The 17,284-nt window shown below is 38.2% G+C and overlaps 2 protein-coding genes across 5 annotated transcripts; one reads left to right on the forward strand and one right to left on the reverse strand.

Annotated features, from left to right (window-relative positions):
- The first annotated feature begins 190 nt into the window (after positions 1–190).
- Positions 191–5,581, forward strand: LOC101485915 (mitochondrial coenzyme A transporter SLC25A42). Of its 2 annotated transcripts, none has more exons than XM_076880058.1 (8): positions 191–419; positions 919–1,074; positions 2,211–2,322; positions 2,561–2,586; positions 3,028–3,194; positions 3,491–3,607; positions 3,781–3,932; positions 4,051–5,581. In XM_076880058.1, exons 2-8 carry the CDS (start codon positions 988–990, stop codon positions 4,374–4,376), a joined length of 987 nt encoding a protein of 328 aa, XP_076736173.1. In that variant the 5' UTR covers positions 191–419; positions 919–987; the 3' UTR covers positions 4,377–5,581. The 2 variants fall into 2 exon arrangements, with proteins under 2 accessions (XP_076736173.1, XP_004554948.1); XM_004554891.6 differs by having other exon boundaries at positions 192–529.
- Positions 5,582–9,248: 3,667 nt separating this feature from the next.
- LOC112430375 (G2/M phase-specific E3 ubiquitin-protein ligase) lies at positions 9,249–16,745 on the reverse strand. Of its 3 annotated transcripts, XM_076880056.1 has the most exons (11): positions 16,031–16,743; positions 14,772–14,984; positions 14,301–14,436; positions 13,290–13,828; positions 11,756–12,755; positions 11,313–11,546; positions 11,011–11,192; positions 10,731–10,903; positions 10,548–10,631; positions 10,291–10,439; positions 9,249–10,156 (listed from the first exon to the last, which is right to left on the reverse strand). In XM_076880056.1, exons 5-11 carry the CDS (start codon positions 11,763–11,765, stop codon positions 9,900–9,902), a joined length of 1,089 nt encoding a protein of 362 aa, XP_076736171.1. In that variant the 5' UTR covers positions 11,766–12,755; positions 13,290–13,828; positions 14,301–14,436; positions 14,772–14,984; positions 16,031–16,743; the 3' UTR covers positions 9,249–9,899. The 3 variants fall into 3 exon arrangements, with proteins under 3 accessions (XP_076736171.1, XP_076736172.1, XP_076736170.1); XM_076880057.1 differs by lacking the exon at positions 10,548–10,631 and having other exon boundaries at positions 9,259–10,156; positions 16,031–16,738; XM_076880055.1 differs by lacking the exons at positions 9,249–10,156; positions 10,291–10,439; positions 10,548–10,631; positions 10,731–10,903; positions 11,011–11,192 and having other exon boundaries at positions 11,423–12,755; positions 16,031–16,745.
- Between the last annotated feature and the right edge of the window lie 539 nt (positions 16,746–17,284).

The raw sequence follows: 17,284 nt of genomic DNA on the forward strand, positions 1-17,284 counted from the left end.
ACAAAGGCGATGAAGAAAATGATTGTAACAGAATTTAAACGTCAAAAAAAAAAGGAAAAGAAAATGTACACAATGTACAAAAATGTAGTGACTATTAAAAATGTTGGCAAAACCTGGCAACCCAATGTTGTGGCCAATCTCGCGAGACTTTACTACAACACCTATATTAGCTCTTGGGTATTGTAGTCAAAATAATGTTATAAGCCGTCCCAATTTTTTTCTTTAAGACGCTGAAAAGCCTAAATAATCTCCTGCGTAGAAGCAGGGTGCTGCTCCGAGTGCAGTTTTGACCCAGACGTCATTTTTAAAGGATTAACACCCTTTGCGCTGCTTGACACTTGTGTATTTTTTTAATAGCCATCTCCAGAAACGTCAACATCGTGAGAAGACGTGCAGAAAGACCTCGAAGCGTGTTCAAGGTTCAAGTTTGTGCGAGAACACAACACATGTGTGCATCAGACACCAGGTCAGACTGATTTATCACGTCGAAGATTTCCAAACACGGAGTTCTTTTTGAACACAGACGAAGGTAACAAATGAGATAATCAGTCGTCGTGCAAATAGATTTAACTGCACAGACACAAGCTTGTTTATGCACTGTTTGTATGGATAAGGCGCAGTTTATTCATTTGATTCGAGGTGAGGTCACTAAGTTGTTGGATCAGTTTTAGAGAATAATCAGCAAGTGTGATGATTAGTATTACTCGGATCAATGATGGAGAATAGCGATGGATCGATCCTCGGTAATGCAATACTCTGTTTACAAGCCAGACTGTTTGTGCAGAACATGGGCGTGCGTGCAAGCACGTACTCGCGTCAAGTACATATAGAGAGGGACTGCGACACAAGGGGCTGTGTAGTGTTGAACTCAACTGTCATATCCTTGACATATTTCGCTATATTTCTCTTTGTCTGCAGTGTTTTGTTTTGTTTATTGAATGAGCAGTCGGGTGTTTGGCAGCCCTTGGTAACCCTTAAAGGGGAGACATGGCCCATCGTTTGCAGGACCGTCAGCACAGGCTGCCAGTGGCTCAGGCCACTGTGTTGACTTTGCCACCAGCCAGCCAAGCAAAGGTGAGGATTTGTTTCTATTCATGCCTTAAACTTAAAAACAGGTGATTGATGATACAGTCGTGTTTGAGCATGCCAGGGTGGGGTTGGCATTTAAAGTTTGAGTCATCTTGTTTACAGAAGATGAGTCAAAATATGAGTCCATATCGAGCCTAATGACTGTGTATAAACACGTTTATAACTGCATACAAACTAATATTTTTGCAGTCTGTGATCATCACATCCTGCCTGTCATCTATTAGTCAGTCACATCAGGTGATGAGCATTACAGCAGCATTTTTTAAAGGCACCAGCTGCGAAAATAAATAAATAAACAAAATATCTATTTATGATTATGATCAAACCTGAAACAAAGCCTGCCTTTCAACTCTCTCAAATCCAGCTCAGTTATACGGAAGTGCTGTTGTTATTGTGAGATCTAGTACAGTCTTCCTTATAACACCATCTGAAGGACAAGTGTCTTCTGCTATGTGCTTTAAATAGCAGAGAGTTGCCACATAATCCAAAGCTGGTCTTTGTTTACAAAGCAATGGAGTGGATAATATTGAGTAACCAGAATAATTATTCATATTTCCAGTAGTTTCACATGGTTAGGATTGCTGTAATAGTGGATTTTTAATGGCCTAAAGCTTTTGTTTCCTTATTGAACACCAGTACAAAGTCAGTTTTAAAATACTGAACCTGAAAAACAGATTTTTATTTTATTTGCTAAAGTTAAATTACAGTAGTTAAATCTGCAATCATCATAGTAATAATGCAGCATCTTTGTTCTTCAGTTCAAATGCTCTTCTTATCAGTTGGGAGTGTTTATTGGGTTCAACTGTCCCACTCACTTCACGGTCTTGCACACACAAACAGCTCCTGGTCTTGTGAATTGTTACCTTTTGTGATTCTTTCATAACTGTGAAATTTTTGTCTCTAACCAAAATGCGGATTTCTGCTGTCACATAAACGTGGGAGCCTATGTGCTAATAAACATGTGATGTTTCTTATGCAGTACATGAGGATTAGAAAGCTAAATAAACCCAGATAAACAATTAAACTTTTTTTTGGTCCTCCATTAAAAGCCAGCGTAATATTTTGAAGAAATGGGAAGTTATGGTAACGTCAGCACTAAATAACAAAATGTTTTCAAGCAGGATGTGAGGCCTAGCTGGTCTGCTCTGGAATCCCTGTTATGTGGTGCGTTTGCCGGAGCTATCGCCAAAACAGTTATTGCACCTCTGGATCGCACCAAAATAATTTTCCAAGGTAAGTGTGACAATGTGGCAAATATGGAAAGAATATAGGTTGGCATGTTAGCGACTTAACCTCTGTTTTGTGTATTAGGTGTCACCATAAATGCAGCCACTGTTTTTCTGTTTGTACCAGAGTTCTTGCTAAGTGTTCCTGACTAATTACTAATCCTCTTAGTAGATGTTTAACTTATGTGGGAGAGTGTGTATTTTTTAGCCTTGAGGTTCACTGTGTCTCTGTTGTTTATTCACAGTGTCCTCAAAGAGATTCTCAGCTAAGGTGAGTTCAGGCATCTGTCCTATCAGTGAGTCAGGAACTGATAAGTTGCAGATTGACGCAGGTTAATTCATGAATGTAATGATAAGAAAATACAAATAACAAACAAAGGAGTGTTGTGGATTTTTGCATAGGAGTAGTCGCCTGCTTTTCTTCATTTTGAAACATTAGTAGCAGAGTATTTTTGATTTAGGTAGCACAAAAACATGCAAAGTAAATAATGTTATTTTTTTGATTTATAAGCAGCAAATAAATCAGTAATAAAGAATGCTACCATTAGCTAGAAGACTACTGCAGTGCTAATATTCTATATGTTCTTATTCTCAAGTTGCACACATTTTCGTAAGCTTGGTTAGCTTGACTATATAATGTCGTTATCCTGATCGTGATAAGATGATTAGGTGCGGAAAACATGACCGGACTGTACCCTTGTTCCTAATCTAGGAGGCTTTCAGGGTCATTTACTCTACATACATAGAGGGTGGGCTGTTCAGTCTGTGGAGGGGAAACTCTGCGACCATGGTGAGGGTCATGCCCTATGCTGCCATCCAGTTCTGCTCACATGAACAGTACAAAAGACTGCTGGGGAGCAGCTACGGCTTCCAGGGCAAGTGAGTAAGCAATTTATATCAATACACTATATTTACAGCCTGTCTAGTTTTTAGCTGTGCTAACAGGATGATTCTAGAGATGTCACTATAAATCACTCACTTTGTTTGTTATTGGGTTCTTATGACTGGCAATCTATCTTGAAACTCTTAATAGAGTTTTGTCAAATCCGACCCATCGTCAGGTCAAAATTTCTGACGCTGAAATACAGCATCAGAGAGCCTCTAGCATTATTAGTGTGTTTCTTTGATTTTAGTTTGCTCATTCTGTCTGTATACTATTATCCTGGTTGTTTCAGAGCTCTGCCTCCTTTTCCACGTTTCCTGGCTGGGTCTCTGGCTGGTACAACTGCTGCTATGCTTACCTATCCACTGGACATGGTACGAGCCAGGATGGCAGTGACTGCCAGAGAAATGTAAGTACCTAACAATTGTGATAACACGCAAAAGTGTACCTCACCATGTCTTCACCAGTGGAATGGATGAAGCACACTTCATTGTTTGCTGAATGTTACAGTATCACACAACACAAAAAGGTTTGTGTCAGCTTGGTAAATGATGTCTTGCCTGCCATGTGTTCCTTCAACAGGTACAGTAACATCATGCATGTCTTTGTGCGGATCTCCCAGGAGGAGGGTGTCAGGACACTTTACCGAGGCTTCACCCCCACTATTTTAGGTGTTATCCCATATGCAGGAATTACTTTCTTTACCTACGAGACCCTCAAAAAATTACATTCAGGTACTGACCATTGAGGCTTTTTCTTTTCAAATCAGTAAAGTTGAAAACATACATACATCTGTTTTTTCACTTATCAATTTTTTCATGCATTTCTCTGTTGGTGTTTTTCTCAATTCAGAGAAGACAAAGCGATCCCAGCCTTACCCTTATGAGCGCTTGGCATTCGGTGCCTGTGCAGGCCTGATTGGACAGTCGGCGTCGTACCCCCTGGATGTGGTACGTCGGCGCATGCAGACAGCCGGAGTTATCGGTTCGTCCTACAGCACCATTCTGGGAACCATGCGTGAGATCGTGACTCACGAGGGAGTTATACGCGGACTGTACAAAGGCCTGAGCATGAACTGGGTGAAAGGGCCCGTTGCAGTGGGGATAAGTTTCACCACATTCGACATTACGCACAACCTTTTGCTCAAATTGCACCAGATGGGCAACTTTATCCACTGAATCATGTGGGAACAACATAGGCGTAACATATGGCACAGATGAGACTGGCATAAGAGAGGTTGTCAGGTCTGTGGGATGGCAATAATATGTCTCTGGCCTCTGCAGGACTATTGTGTTGCACACCCCTGTTCCCTTAAGGCAGCATGTCAGAAGAATGGACAGGAGATCTGCTGTTCACACAGATAGGCTTTATCTCAGACTTTGAAAAATGCACTTTCAAAGAAAGCGAAGAGACAAAAAAGTATTTTGAAATTGTTCACACAATCTGAGCTTTGTTGTGAAATCATAATACCTTTGTGAAGGTTAAAGCAGTGAACAGCCAGGTGTGTTTTTGATTGCATCAGTATGGAGAAAATATTTGCACTTTATTAAACATGCAATGTTCTTTCAGTTTGACCCATTATCATTACAGAGAACACAATGAGTTTGAAACCTTTAAATTAGGAGATAAATTTTGATTTTAAATAAGCGCTTTCATTTCGTTAGTATTAAATAGCCTGATTAAATAAGGTATTGTTTGTAATGAAGGCTGAGTACCCAGTGTTCTTTGTCTTTGAATTTCATCAAATTGTGTAACTGTGCCAATGTGGACTGATGGAGTGAAAGAGGGTGATCACGTCAGCAGGACTGTGCAGTTTCACTTTCCATGCAGCACTGAGGTGCAGTGAATTTATAGTACTTATGTCTAATAAGTGGACGTTAATCAAACCTTAAACCTAAACAAAAGACAGATTTTGGGGTTATTTGCATGTTCTTTACATTTCTGCTTTTTTACTTTACTGTTGTCACATTGCTTGTACTTGCTTGTAAAGCATTGTTTACTCAGAATCTAAACATAACACACTTAACTTGGTCTTCTTTTTTTTTCTTCTTTTAAATAAAAATAAATTAAACAGTAAATGGATATTTCAAAGATGGATCATATCCAGTGATGTAAATTTAGTTCTTTTGTGTGTGTGTGTGTGTGTGTGTGTGTGTGTTTTTTCTTTTTAAGATTGTCTTTCCATTAAAGGGTCCATCCACACCACTAAGCAATGAATCCTTTTGTCCACTTGAGGGGGCCATGTAACAAGCAAAGCTAATGGTGCTGTCATCAGCATTCAAGAGCAGATTTAAATCACTGATGTTCGATCAGTTTTACATGGCTGAAGAAAAGCCTTCACTAATGGTTGTACTACCAATAAAATGCTTTTTCATTGTCATAAGTGTTTTGTTTACATTGGGTTCCTCAAAGACTGGTCTATTGTGTCACTTATCAAAGTTTAAATAGACTTAAAAACACTTATTGGACATTTCAGGTACACCTTACTGGACTCTCTCTCCCTTCAGAACTGCTTTAATTATGGTGCAGGTTCAAAAAGGCCCTGGAAACATTCCTCACAGATTTTGGTCCATATTGATAAGTTGCTGCAGATTTGTCTGCTTCACATCCATTATACAAATCTTTGGTTCCACCACATCCAAAAGGTGCTTTATCAGATTGAGATCTGCTGACTGATTCTCATTGTCATTTGAGATGATTTGTTCTTTGTGACATGGTGCATTTTCTTGCTGGAGCCACCATCAGAAGATAGGTAGACTGTACTTGTAGAGGGATGGACATGAGCTGCACCTGTGGTCGGGTAGGCTGCGGCATTTAAACTATATGAAGCTGGTACTAAGTGACCTTGAACCTTTGAATCGATAGAGCCGTGCTTTCATGCTGTTTATGTCAAAAACCTGATCACACCAAAATAGTAACAGAACTCACACCAGATGAGGCATCGTATTTCCAGTCGTCTGCTTTTCAAGTTTGAAAAACATTCATAGTTGACAGGAGTGGCACTCAGCCCATGGAGATGCTCTTCTGCGTGTTTGGTTGTATTGAATGGTTATTTGAGTCACTGCTGTCTTCCTTCTCTTACTTCTGACATCAACAAAGCATTTTTTTCCTGTAGAACTGCCACTGGATATTTTCTTTGTTTGTGACCATTCTCTGTGTACCTTATAGATGGCTATGTGGGGAAATTCCCCCAGTCGAACAGGTGTGATGGACCCAGAGACGTGTAAATAGGCGTACCTAATAAAGTGGCGGGTGAGTATATGTGTTGCTTGGTCTTCCTTTACTTTCAGTAGATGGCAGCACTGAGCAGCTACTTTCCCTGCACAGCCTGGCCTATAATGGGGAATATTTAGGCTCTGATCACCTCATGGCCTGAACTTGACCTGTATGAGGGGCCGTACAAGCCAAAATTCATACTTTGACTCTCACATACATATATTCTTCTTTCACACACATATATTTTCACTCTCACATACATATATTCTTCTTTCACACACATATACTTTCACTCTCACATACATATATTCTTCTTTCATGCACATGTATTGTCACTCTCACATACATATATTCTTCTTTCACACACATATACTTTCACTCTCACATACATATATTCTTCTTTCATGCACATGTATTGTCACTCTCACATACATATATTCTTCTTTCATGCACATGTATTGTCACTCTCACACACATATATTTTCACTCTCACATACATATATTGTCATCTCGCACACCTTTATTCTTAATTCATATCCATGTATATTCACTCTCACATAAATCCATTAATCTTCCTTTCACACACATGTATTCTATTTTTCTTAATGCTACATATTTTTATGTTGACATATATTTATTCTCCTTGCAGGTGCAGCCCTTTCTAGTCATACATATATATACATACCCTTTACCTTTCAACACATATATATTTGTACTCCTATACTCATATACACATACAATCCCAGTGTTTATCTTTTACCCTTGCATACATACACTCTGACATTCACATCTGCATTTCCTAACACAGGAAGTTAATCCTTTAAGCAGGAAGTTATTCTTAAACCAGGAAATGTAATACACTTGGAGAACTTACTTGACATACCCAGACCTAAACCAGAAGAACCAAGCAATGAAGCTGTTCAAAGTTGTCCTGCTTTCTTTGCTAGTATTGCAGTTAATTTGTCAAGTAGTAATGAAAATGACATTAGAACTTTTTTAAATAATGTATTAGAATGTTTGGAACAAATTCAAAGAGAAGCTACAGATTCTTTTGTTCGTCAGAGGCTCCATAGAGAACTTGGTGATCACATTCAAACCTTATCTGGAATTTTGTCCATCTCAAGATTTGTTGACGATGCAAGAAATAGAGAAGCAGTGAATACATTATAGTCCTTAAATGGATGGCTAATTTTTTTACTGACTGCTTATGAAACCAGACAAGGAACTACATCTGAGAACAGACTTGTCTTGCTACCTCCACCTCTCATGACTTGCTCTCAAGGTCGACCGCGATACAGCATTTCAAGAGAGCAAATATCTCATTTAGTATCTCTTGGAATGAACTGGCAAAGCATTGCAACATGCTTAGGGGTTAGCTCCCGTACTCTGTACAGGCACAGAGAGGACCTTGGCATTGAGCCACTGACTTATGCAACATTATCCGATGAAAACCTGAACAGGGTTGTTAGGGAAATCCTTCAGTATACCACAAATGCAGGTGAACGATATGTGCATGGCAGCTTGAGATCACGTGGGTTACGAATCCAAAGGTGGCGTGTAAGACAAAGTCTACAAGAAATTGAGCCCTTTGGACGTTCCCTCAGAAGACGCAATGCAATACGTCGACGACTGTACAGTGTTCCTTTCCCCAATCAGTTATGGTGAGAAAATTCTAACAGAAAAACAGTCCTGATTCTAAGTCTATAGCGAAATGGATTATCTAAAGCAAAATAACTCATTGTTTTATTTACTCAAACGTGTGCATATCCTTGACCATGTCATAGTTTCCCCATACATAACTTCTACTTATTTCATTTTTCTATAGGCATATAGATGGAAACCACAAACTTGTGAGATGGAGGATGGTGTTCCATGGCTGTGTGGATGGTTTCAGTAGAACCATCATCTACCTTGCGTGTTTAGATAACAACAGGGCATCAAGTGTTTTGTCACTGTTCATGGTTGGTGTTCAGAACTTTGGAATGCCATCCAGCGTGAGATGTGATCATGGACTAGAAAACACTGGTGTTGCCCGTTTCATGCTTTACAGGCAAGGACTGAACAGGGATAGTGTTATCACTGGCAGGTCTGTGCATAATCAAAGAATTGAGCGATTATGGGCAGAATTAAATCGAGTGGTCTCATATCATTTTGTTAATCTTTTCAATTTTATGGAGGAGCATGGTGTATTAGATTCACTTAATGAGGTCCATTTATTTTGTCTTCATTATATATATTTGCCACGTATTCAAAGAGCTGCCACAGAATTTCAGAACCAGTGGAATAACCATGGACTTTCAACACAAGGAGGGCAAACCCCTCTTCAGCTGTGGCAAAGGGGCATTATCAACAATGCAGGAATACATAACCCAAATATGAATGGTATTTGTGAAAATGACTTTGGTATTGATGAATGCAGACCACTGCCAGAGCTGGAGACAAACAATAATGTCGTTGTTCCATCAATTAACATTTCCATCAGTGACACCATGATGGTTACACTTCAACAGACCTTTGATCCATTTGAAGATGATGGCAATAACGGTATAGATTTATTTTGCAACCTTGTTCGTTTTCTTGAGAGACAATCCTAAAATATCAACAAGGCCTCTGGAGAAATTTCATTTACTGTAATTGTGGTTGTGCAGCTTAAAAAGAATACAGTGCCAAGACTGTTGTTAGTTCAGTATTATTAGAAGTTTAGTCACAGCTTTAAATTTCAAGAATGCTACTATCAACCTTTACATGCATGTTTACGGTTTGTATACAATTTTAAAGAATTTATGAGTTGTATTATGTGAGTGTGTTGAGATTTTACAACCATGTTTTGTTTTAAAACACCTTGTTAAGAGAAAAAATAAATTTGTGCAACCACATTTTATTGAGGTTTTTGGTCATCACAATCACCAGATGTATTGTCTTGGAACAAGATGACTCAAACTGATAACATTAACATTAATACAGTCATACAGTCAATACATCAAACATGGATCACTGATCAAATAGAATAGAAGTGTCAGATAAACAATATTGAAGAACACCAGAGAATAAAAGCAACAAACAAGTACAAACCTAGAAAACAAAAATAATCACAATGCACATAAATTAATGCAATGAAAAAATTATTATTGAATTATGTTAGTATATATAACTATTGTATACTTGTAGAATGGTACCCTGACAAGCAAAAAGACTTGAAGCAAATGAACATTTGTTAAAAGGTCAATGCAAAAACAGAGCCTCCAATCACAAAATAGGTGGGTGACATATGAAATATGGCAACATAAAGTAAATTCAGCTTGGTCTCAAGCGTGTTAATTGGTGTTTTAGGTGGAACATTTTGAACATTTGTTTGATTTCTGGGAAAGAAAATGCAATGATATTCAAAACACCCCCCCCCCCCTCTCTTAGAATTACTTAATGGTTGACACTCATTAATTTAACTGAGTGCAAAACTCAGGTTAGCATACTAACCTGACCAGGAATTAAGCTATTCCAAAACCATGTGTATTACCTAATGCAAAGTCCATATTCTCCTGAAAGTCTTTGTAAGAGGTATGAAGTGGTAACTTTAAACAATTGATGCACGTGTTTGCAATGGGTAGTTTAGACATGGTTTGTGCATCTGGCTCTTGGTGAAGAAATTCAATGGACGGTTGTGGAGAGAAGCCAATTGGTGGAACAGTGTTGGCTCCAGTGGCGAAGGCAAAAATTGTCCCCAGCTTCTGTGTTCCGTCTTGATCTAAAGGAAAAGCAATACTGTCAAAAATGGCATTAAAGACAAAAAACACAGCAAGCATTTCTACTTTTAACTGATTCAATGAAAAGATGCACTGCATTATAAATTGAACACAATGCTTAAAACGCTAAATTTACCTTCTGCATCTGCTAGGTAGTCTCTCCAGAAACTGTCAAGAAGGTCAGCTGTAAGCACTGAAGGTGACCAGCATAGAAGGGTGCGAAAACTCTCTGGGTGATCTTGGATTTTGTCCAGCACCTCAAGTGTCCGTAGTCCATCCTGAAATCTAAATGATAATCAGAATTACCTTTAAAATCACAAATCACATCAAAAATGAATGGATCCAAGAAGTATAATCTAAAACATATGAATTTATATATACAATAATTTTTACTTCAGATTATTCACATCATCAAAAGTGTATATCCCAAATCTGCATTTTTCATGTGATGCTGTCACCTTTGGAGGCATGGTGTACCTACACATAAAGAAATGTCACACAAAATTCCCAGAATACAAGGCAATCAGCATGGGTTTGAGTTACTTATTGGACAACAATAAATACATACATACATACCTTTCAAATGGACCACGGACTCTGTGCATTACTTGGAACATGATAATGTCATGTATAAGCAGATCCTTGTCTTCCAGCCTCCGTAGCGGCCTCAGGCAGCCAGCATTGGCTAAGTATTCCTGAAGTGGCTCAGTTGCTACTATCAGATCTTCAAAGGATTTACACTCTTTAACCTTCAAATAAAAAAATAAAAAATTAATGGGCCCCAATTAATACATGGAGTAGAACGAAATGCACACAATACTAAAACATTATCCAACAACTGACAAATCAGTTTTACCCTTTTAATTTTTTCACGCAGGTCACTATCGGCAACATCTTCTAAAACTGGTTTAGCCAAATCTGGGCCATCAACAAGGCAAGAGAAGAGTGTTGGGGACAGAAAGCCTGCTGGTGGACCACCATGTACAAGGCTTACTGCAATGGCTCTGCCTGCAATGAAGTACCTGTCCTCCCTCATGGCTAGAAATAATTAAAAACATTACATGTCAATAGATGCATGAAAGCGCTTGACAAGAACTTCATAAAAATGATTTTTTTATTGCATTACTCCAGGGATATCAGCCTAAAATCAATACATACCAGCACTATCAAGCGCCAAGTTCATTTTGCCTTCTTCACCCTCAAACATTGGAGACAGGGGCAAAGCTTCGATCAGAAGTCTTAGAAATTCTCTTCTTGGTCCACCCAAGTCAACAGCCTCTTCAGGTACTCCCATATCGTCAGAAACTGCACCTCCAGCACCACCACACTGAGCACTGGGGCCCCACAAGGCTGTGTGCTCAGTCCTCTGCTGTTCACACTGCTGACTCATGACTGTGTAGCAACACACAGTTCAAATCACATCATTAAATTCGCTGATGACACGACCGTGGTGGGTCTCATTAGCAAGAACGACGAGTCAGCGTACAGAGAGGAAGTGCAGAGACTAACGGACTGGTGTAAGGACAACAACCTGTCTCTGAATGTTGACAAGACAAAAGAGATGGTTGTTGACTTTAGGAGGACACGAGGCGACCACTCACCGCTGAGCATCAACGGCTCCTCTGTGGAGATCGTTGACAGCACCAAATTCCTGGGCGTACACCTGGAGAAGGACCTCGGCTGGTCCCTCAACACCAGCTCCCTGCACAAGAAAGCCCAACAGCGTCTCTTCTTTCTGAGAAGACTGAGAAAGGCCCGGCTTCCACCACCGATCCTGACCACCTTCTATAGAGGAACTATTGAGAGCATCCTGAGCGGCTGCATCACTGTCTGGTTTGGGAGCTGTGCCATATCAGACCGCAAGACCCTACAGCGGATAGTGGGAACAGCAGAGAAGATCATCGGGGTCTCTCTACCCTCTATTGAGGACATCTACACCACACGCTGCATTCGCAAAGCCACCAGCATTGTGGCTGATCGGACACACCCCTCTCACACACTCTTTACACTCCTGCCATCTGGAAAAAGGTACCGAAGCATTCGGGCACGCACATCCAGACTGTGCAACAGCTTTTTTTCCACAAGCCATCCGTCTCCTCAGCAAAAAGGGACTGACTGATAAACACGCACACACACACATACACTAACATTATCACTCAGCTTAACTCAAATACCTCAAAACATTGAGACTGGACTGACTAACCAACACAAGCGCAAACACACTGACCTACACCACCAAACCATCGCACACACCAACCTGTAAATGCTCTTTTGCACAATATTATTACTAGATATATTATATATTTTTTTTTTTTTTGCACTAACTTGTCTTGTAGCACCTTGGTTCCTGGAGGAACGTTGTTTCGCCTCACTGTGTATTTCTAAACTGTATATGGTTGAAGTGACAATAAAGTTGAACTTGAACTTGAAAACCTGACAGAAATTGTGTGGCATGGATCATATGTCGCTCGTTTAAAACCTCTAATTGCTCCATCCAGGACTGTTGATCTATTAATGTTGAACTTGCATTTCTTCTGTTGGTTTACTTTTGCAGAAAGTTCCTCCAAAATATCTTTTGCTGATACCAAACAACTTGAAGTCCTGTAGGATTAGAAAAAAGAAAAGAAAAAAAAAGAAATATTGAAAAGAACATCAGTAAAAACATTCACATACAAGGGCTACAAGGACATACAAAGTTTTGTCAAAATCAGAATCAGCACACTTTATTAATCACCAAAGGAAATTATCATAATCATAAGCAAAATGTACAAAGGAGTATATTGCTCAGTGGCTTTTTATATTGTTTATATGTTTTGGAGAACTAGAAAGCACTAGAGCAAAGAAAAATAGTTTCAATGCACAATAAGTAAATTTCATTTCATTGTCAGATAGGCAGCGAATTTTTAACAGCCTATTTCAAATAAAATAAAATTTGCCAGCAATACAGCATTATCATTTGACTCTGTAGACATTATTCAAAAAACTGTTTTGTTAACAGCAAATATAAATATCATATATGCATATAAATATCTGAGGATGGATTACACTCCTTCACAACACTGGTTACAGTATTGGATTGCAACAAATATGGTGTGTTTAATTGGCTACTGTAAAACATTTGTATTTGAAACTAACCTTTCGCTCTGCAGGCTTGCTAGTATAGCCTGGTTAAGTTCCTCATCATCAGAAGACATGTCAGATAGTGGAGTCATGATTGAAAGGTAGTTATCGTAGTTTACAGATTGACTGTGTGTTGATGTAGAGGGTAATGCTGAACAATGATTCTCTGGATTCCTGGTCTGGTAGGGTGAGCTTGAGGTATTTCGGCACGTCAGGACCAGAACTGGATCACTTAAAGATGCAGATGATGAGGTAGAAGGCTGACTAGTGGAAGGGTAGATTTCCAATGAAGACACTGGTAACTGGCTGAAGGAAATGTTTGTTGAAGCGCTGCTGTACTTGTGTGAGATACTACTTTCATGGGTCAAGGCAGGAGTTTCCGTTAATAATGTTCCATTACAAACTGATGAGGCAGGAGATTGCGTCGGAGCAGAGATTGGTTGGAAGGCAGCTGTTGAACTGGCAAAACTGTCTGAAGATGATGAGCGCAGCTGCCTTGATGAAACAGGGTTTTCTTCACAGTTTTCCTCACTGCTGTAGCTTGTAATATCATCCTTAGAAATAAAATAATAATTATAATAATTCACATATATTGAATTTGAACATTAAATACCATATATCCAACCTCTTCTGCTTATTCTTATCAGAGGTGGGGTGGTTGGAGCCTATCCCAGCTACCATAGGGTGAGAAATTTCAAGAGTTAATAGATCTTTCTCACAATTACTTTTACATACTAGGCAGACAAAATTGTAACACATCTCCTGAACAGCAGTAGTCTTACGTTCTATAATTCACAAACAGTCCAACAGAGCAGCTGTAAATTTAGTCAATACCAGAGCTTAGGATTAACATTTTAAAAAAGGAACATTAACTTGGTACTATTCTATCCAACTACAAAAGGTGAAAGGCAAGTTTAAAAAGAACAGACATGAGAAAGTTCAAAGGTTGTTTATGCACCAATTTCTGGTCTTCATATTATTACTGTACAGTGCTATGTAGATTCATTCAAAAGTCAAATAACGTACCAAAATTGGTTTTGATGGTCTGATGTATAGGGCTTTCGATTTATCAATTTTATGTATGAGATTTGCATCCAGCTCCTGTCCTGCTCGCAGTTTGGGCGCAATCAGTCTGTTGCCACAAGCCATCAGAAACTCCAGGCTGGAAAACAGTTACAGTAAGTTGTAAAATGTTTAAAATCCAAAACAGCAAAAATGTTCCAATAACTTTTTTAGAGCTAATCTTGTTTTCCTCTTTGAATCAGACTGAAACCAGTAGTAACAGAAGTAAACTTTATACAAATGTCAAAAAAGTATGCCAAAAATGGAGTGTTCAAGAAAGGATAACTGATTTGGTTCTTTTATTTTAGTTTACTGATTCATGTCTACCTGTTCTCTGACTTAAATCGTTATGTAAAGCTTTGAAATGCCTAGATATCGAAAAGACTACTGACAAAAGCTGTGTCGCATTAGGTTTCGACTGCTAGCACAACCTACCTTACATCAATAGAAAGTTTATCTCCAAAGGCGTCCCTTATTTGTTCAGAGACAGTTTTCTGGTCCCAGGATTTTTGGAATTCAAATCCATTCAATATATGCCCTTGTTCATGTAAATGTTGTTTTGTGCGATGCTTGACAACAACACTGCTTGATGGCCGTGGAAGAAGGATGACATCTTTGTTGAAAGTATCATGATAATGTGTCTTGGCCCTATAAAACAAAACAGAAACTATATTCAGATTTATGTATCTTTTGTTTTATTTACCTATACTTAGACACTATCAGTTCCTTAAGAAAGTTGCTAATGTCACTTGGTAGTGACCAGCTTACACGTTAAACTGTTGCTAAGCTTTTATGAATAAAATAAAATGTTACACAGTTTATATTAAAAAAAAACAGTATCGCAGCTAGCCATTTAGCCCACTTGAATATGTTTAAAGTTGCTTGTGCATGTAAGAGTTGAGTATAATAGCAAACACAAATAACAGAAACATAATTTGAAAGAAAAAAAATGCATAAAGTAATAGCATGCCTATAAATTGCCTTTGGAAAAAAAATGGAAAATGTACGTAAAATAGAAAATGTTTTGGGGTTTGACCATTTTAATTCACTGACGCTTGAATTAAATAAATAAATAAATAAATAAATATATAGTACAATGCATAAGGATTTTTTTTACTGCTCTACAAAGAGGCATACAAAGAAACATTTGCTATTACTTTTTACTTTGACTAAAGAACAAAAAAGACACCGATCATATTTCTTTTTTTCTTATTTCATACACTGTAGAAACTGGACTGAAGGCATGACTTGGCATCCATGTTTATCTACCTCTACAGTGGTACAGATATTGATCCACTCACAACACAGAGTTGGATTGATGTCTTCTAGCAAGATTAAAATTCTACCCCAAAAAATAAATAAATAAATAAATACAAAACTAAACAAAAACAACAAGAAAATTAACCCAACCTTTTATTTAGCAGGCTAATGTAGCTACCACCTCCCACATTAATAAAGAAGATTTAATAAAGTAATCTTAAAGTAAGCATCAACTTACACTCGGGTCACAAGTACAAACAGCCACTAATATTGAAATAAATGCCACGGTCTTTACTGTTTTTAATGTGGAGGCTGCTGAATAAATTAGCTAGGGCTAAAAATTTATAAGGGTAAAAAAGTGCGTTGCTAAATCAGCAAAGCACATTTCGTATTTCGCAGTTGTATAGTTAAGTGGCAAACTGTTTTGTTCTTACCTTTTCCTTGATCTGCAGTTCCAGTTGCCAAAGTGTTTTTGGGTCTGATATCGCAAAGACTGCCCCACTCCAGTCGAACTCCGTGTAGCTACTTGACTCGTTGAAGATACCCGGGTGTTAGCTGGTCTAAAAAGTTCCCTCATCTCACTTTCCACCGTGCTGTGGGTAACACTGGGTGCAGTTGAGCCCGTCCCATCTCGATCAAGTGACGAGGACAACGATGTGACCGTTTCAGGAGATGATAAAATATTTCTTAACAACCCGACAGCTTGCTGAAGAACTCCAGTTTCTTCTCCCCCCTCCATGCTGTCAGACACTTGAAAGTGACCCGCGCGTGCTTCTCAGCCAATCACAGCGGTACAGACACCCAGCCTTCCGTTTCCATTAAACTCCTTCCGTTTCCACTATACTCTTTCATTCACATACATTATTCTCTTGCATACATATATTTTCTTCAGATATGTATGCATTCTCTTCTTACATACATATATTATTTGTAAGATTAAATGCATTTTGAATGCATGTAAATGAGAGCAAAATGTAGGAATGCATAAATGAAAATGCATGTATGTTAGAGTGCAAATGTGTAAATATGTAGATTAAAATACATGTATAAGAGAGCATAATATTGCAATGTGTGTGTTAAATATGTGTAAACATGAGAATAAAAATATCTAAATATAAAAATTAAAATAAAACTACGTGAGAGTGAAAGTATATGTATGTGAAAGAAGAATATATGTGTGTGAGAGTGAAAATATATGTGTGTGAAAGAAGAATGTATGTGTGAGAGAGTGAAAATATATGTGTGTGAGAGTGAAAATATATGTGTGTGAGAGTGAAAATATATGTGTGTGGAAGAAGAATGTATGTGTGTGAGAGTGAAAATATATGTGTGTGAGAGTGAAAATATATGTGTGTGAAAGAAGAACGTATGTGTGTGAGAATGAAAATATATGTGTGAAAGAAGAATGTATGTGTGTGAGAGTGAAAGAATAAATTTTGGCTTGTACGGCCCCTCATAGCCTGTTCTCTTGTTCATTTAGAAGCTTTTTCACTGTTATTTTATGAGTTGTATTTAACACATACATGCAGCTTAGTTACTTATTCAGTTAAAAAATATAGAGAAATTAAAATTATAAATCCCAAAAAGGTTAATTAACATGCTTAAATACTGTATAAATGTTTGATGTGCTGTATCTTTTCCCTCAATATATGATCCCAGTATAACTTTTCTCTATATTTAATATTTGG

Source organism: Maylandia zebra, linkage group LG23 (assembly GCF_041146795.1).
Source record: "Maylandia zebra isolate NMK-2024a linkage group LG23, Mzebra_GT3a, whole genome shotgun sequence".
Taxonomy (NCBI): Eukaryota; Metazoa; Chordata; class Actinopteri; order Cichliformes; family Cichlidae; genus Maylandia; species Maylandia zebra.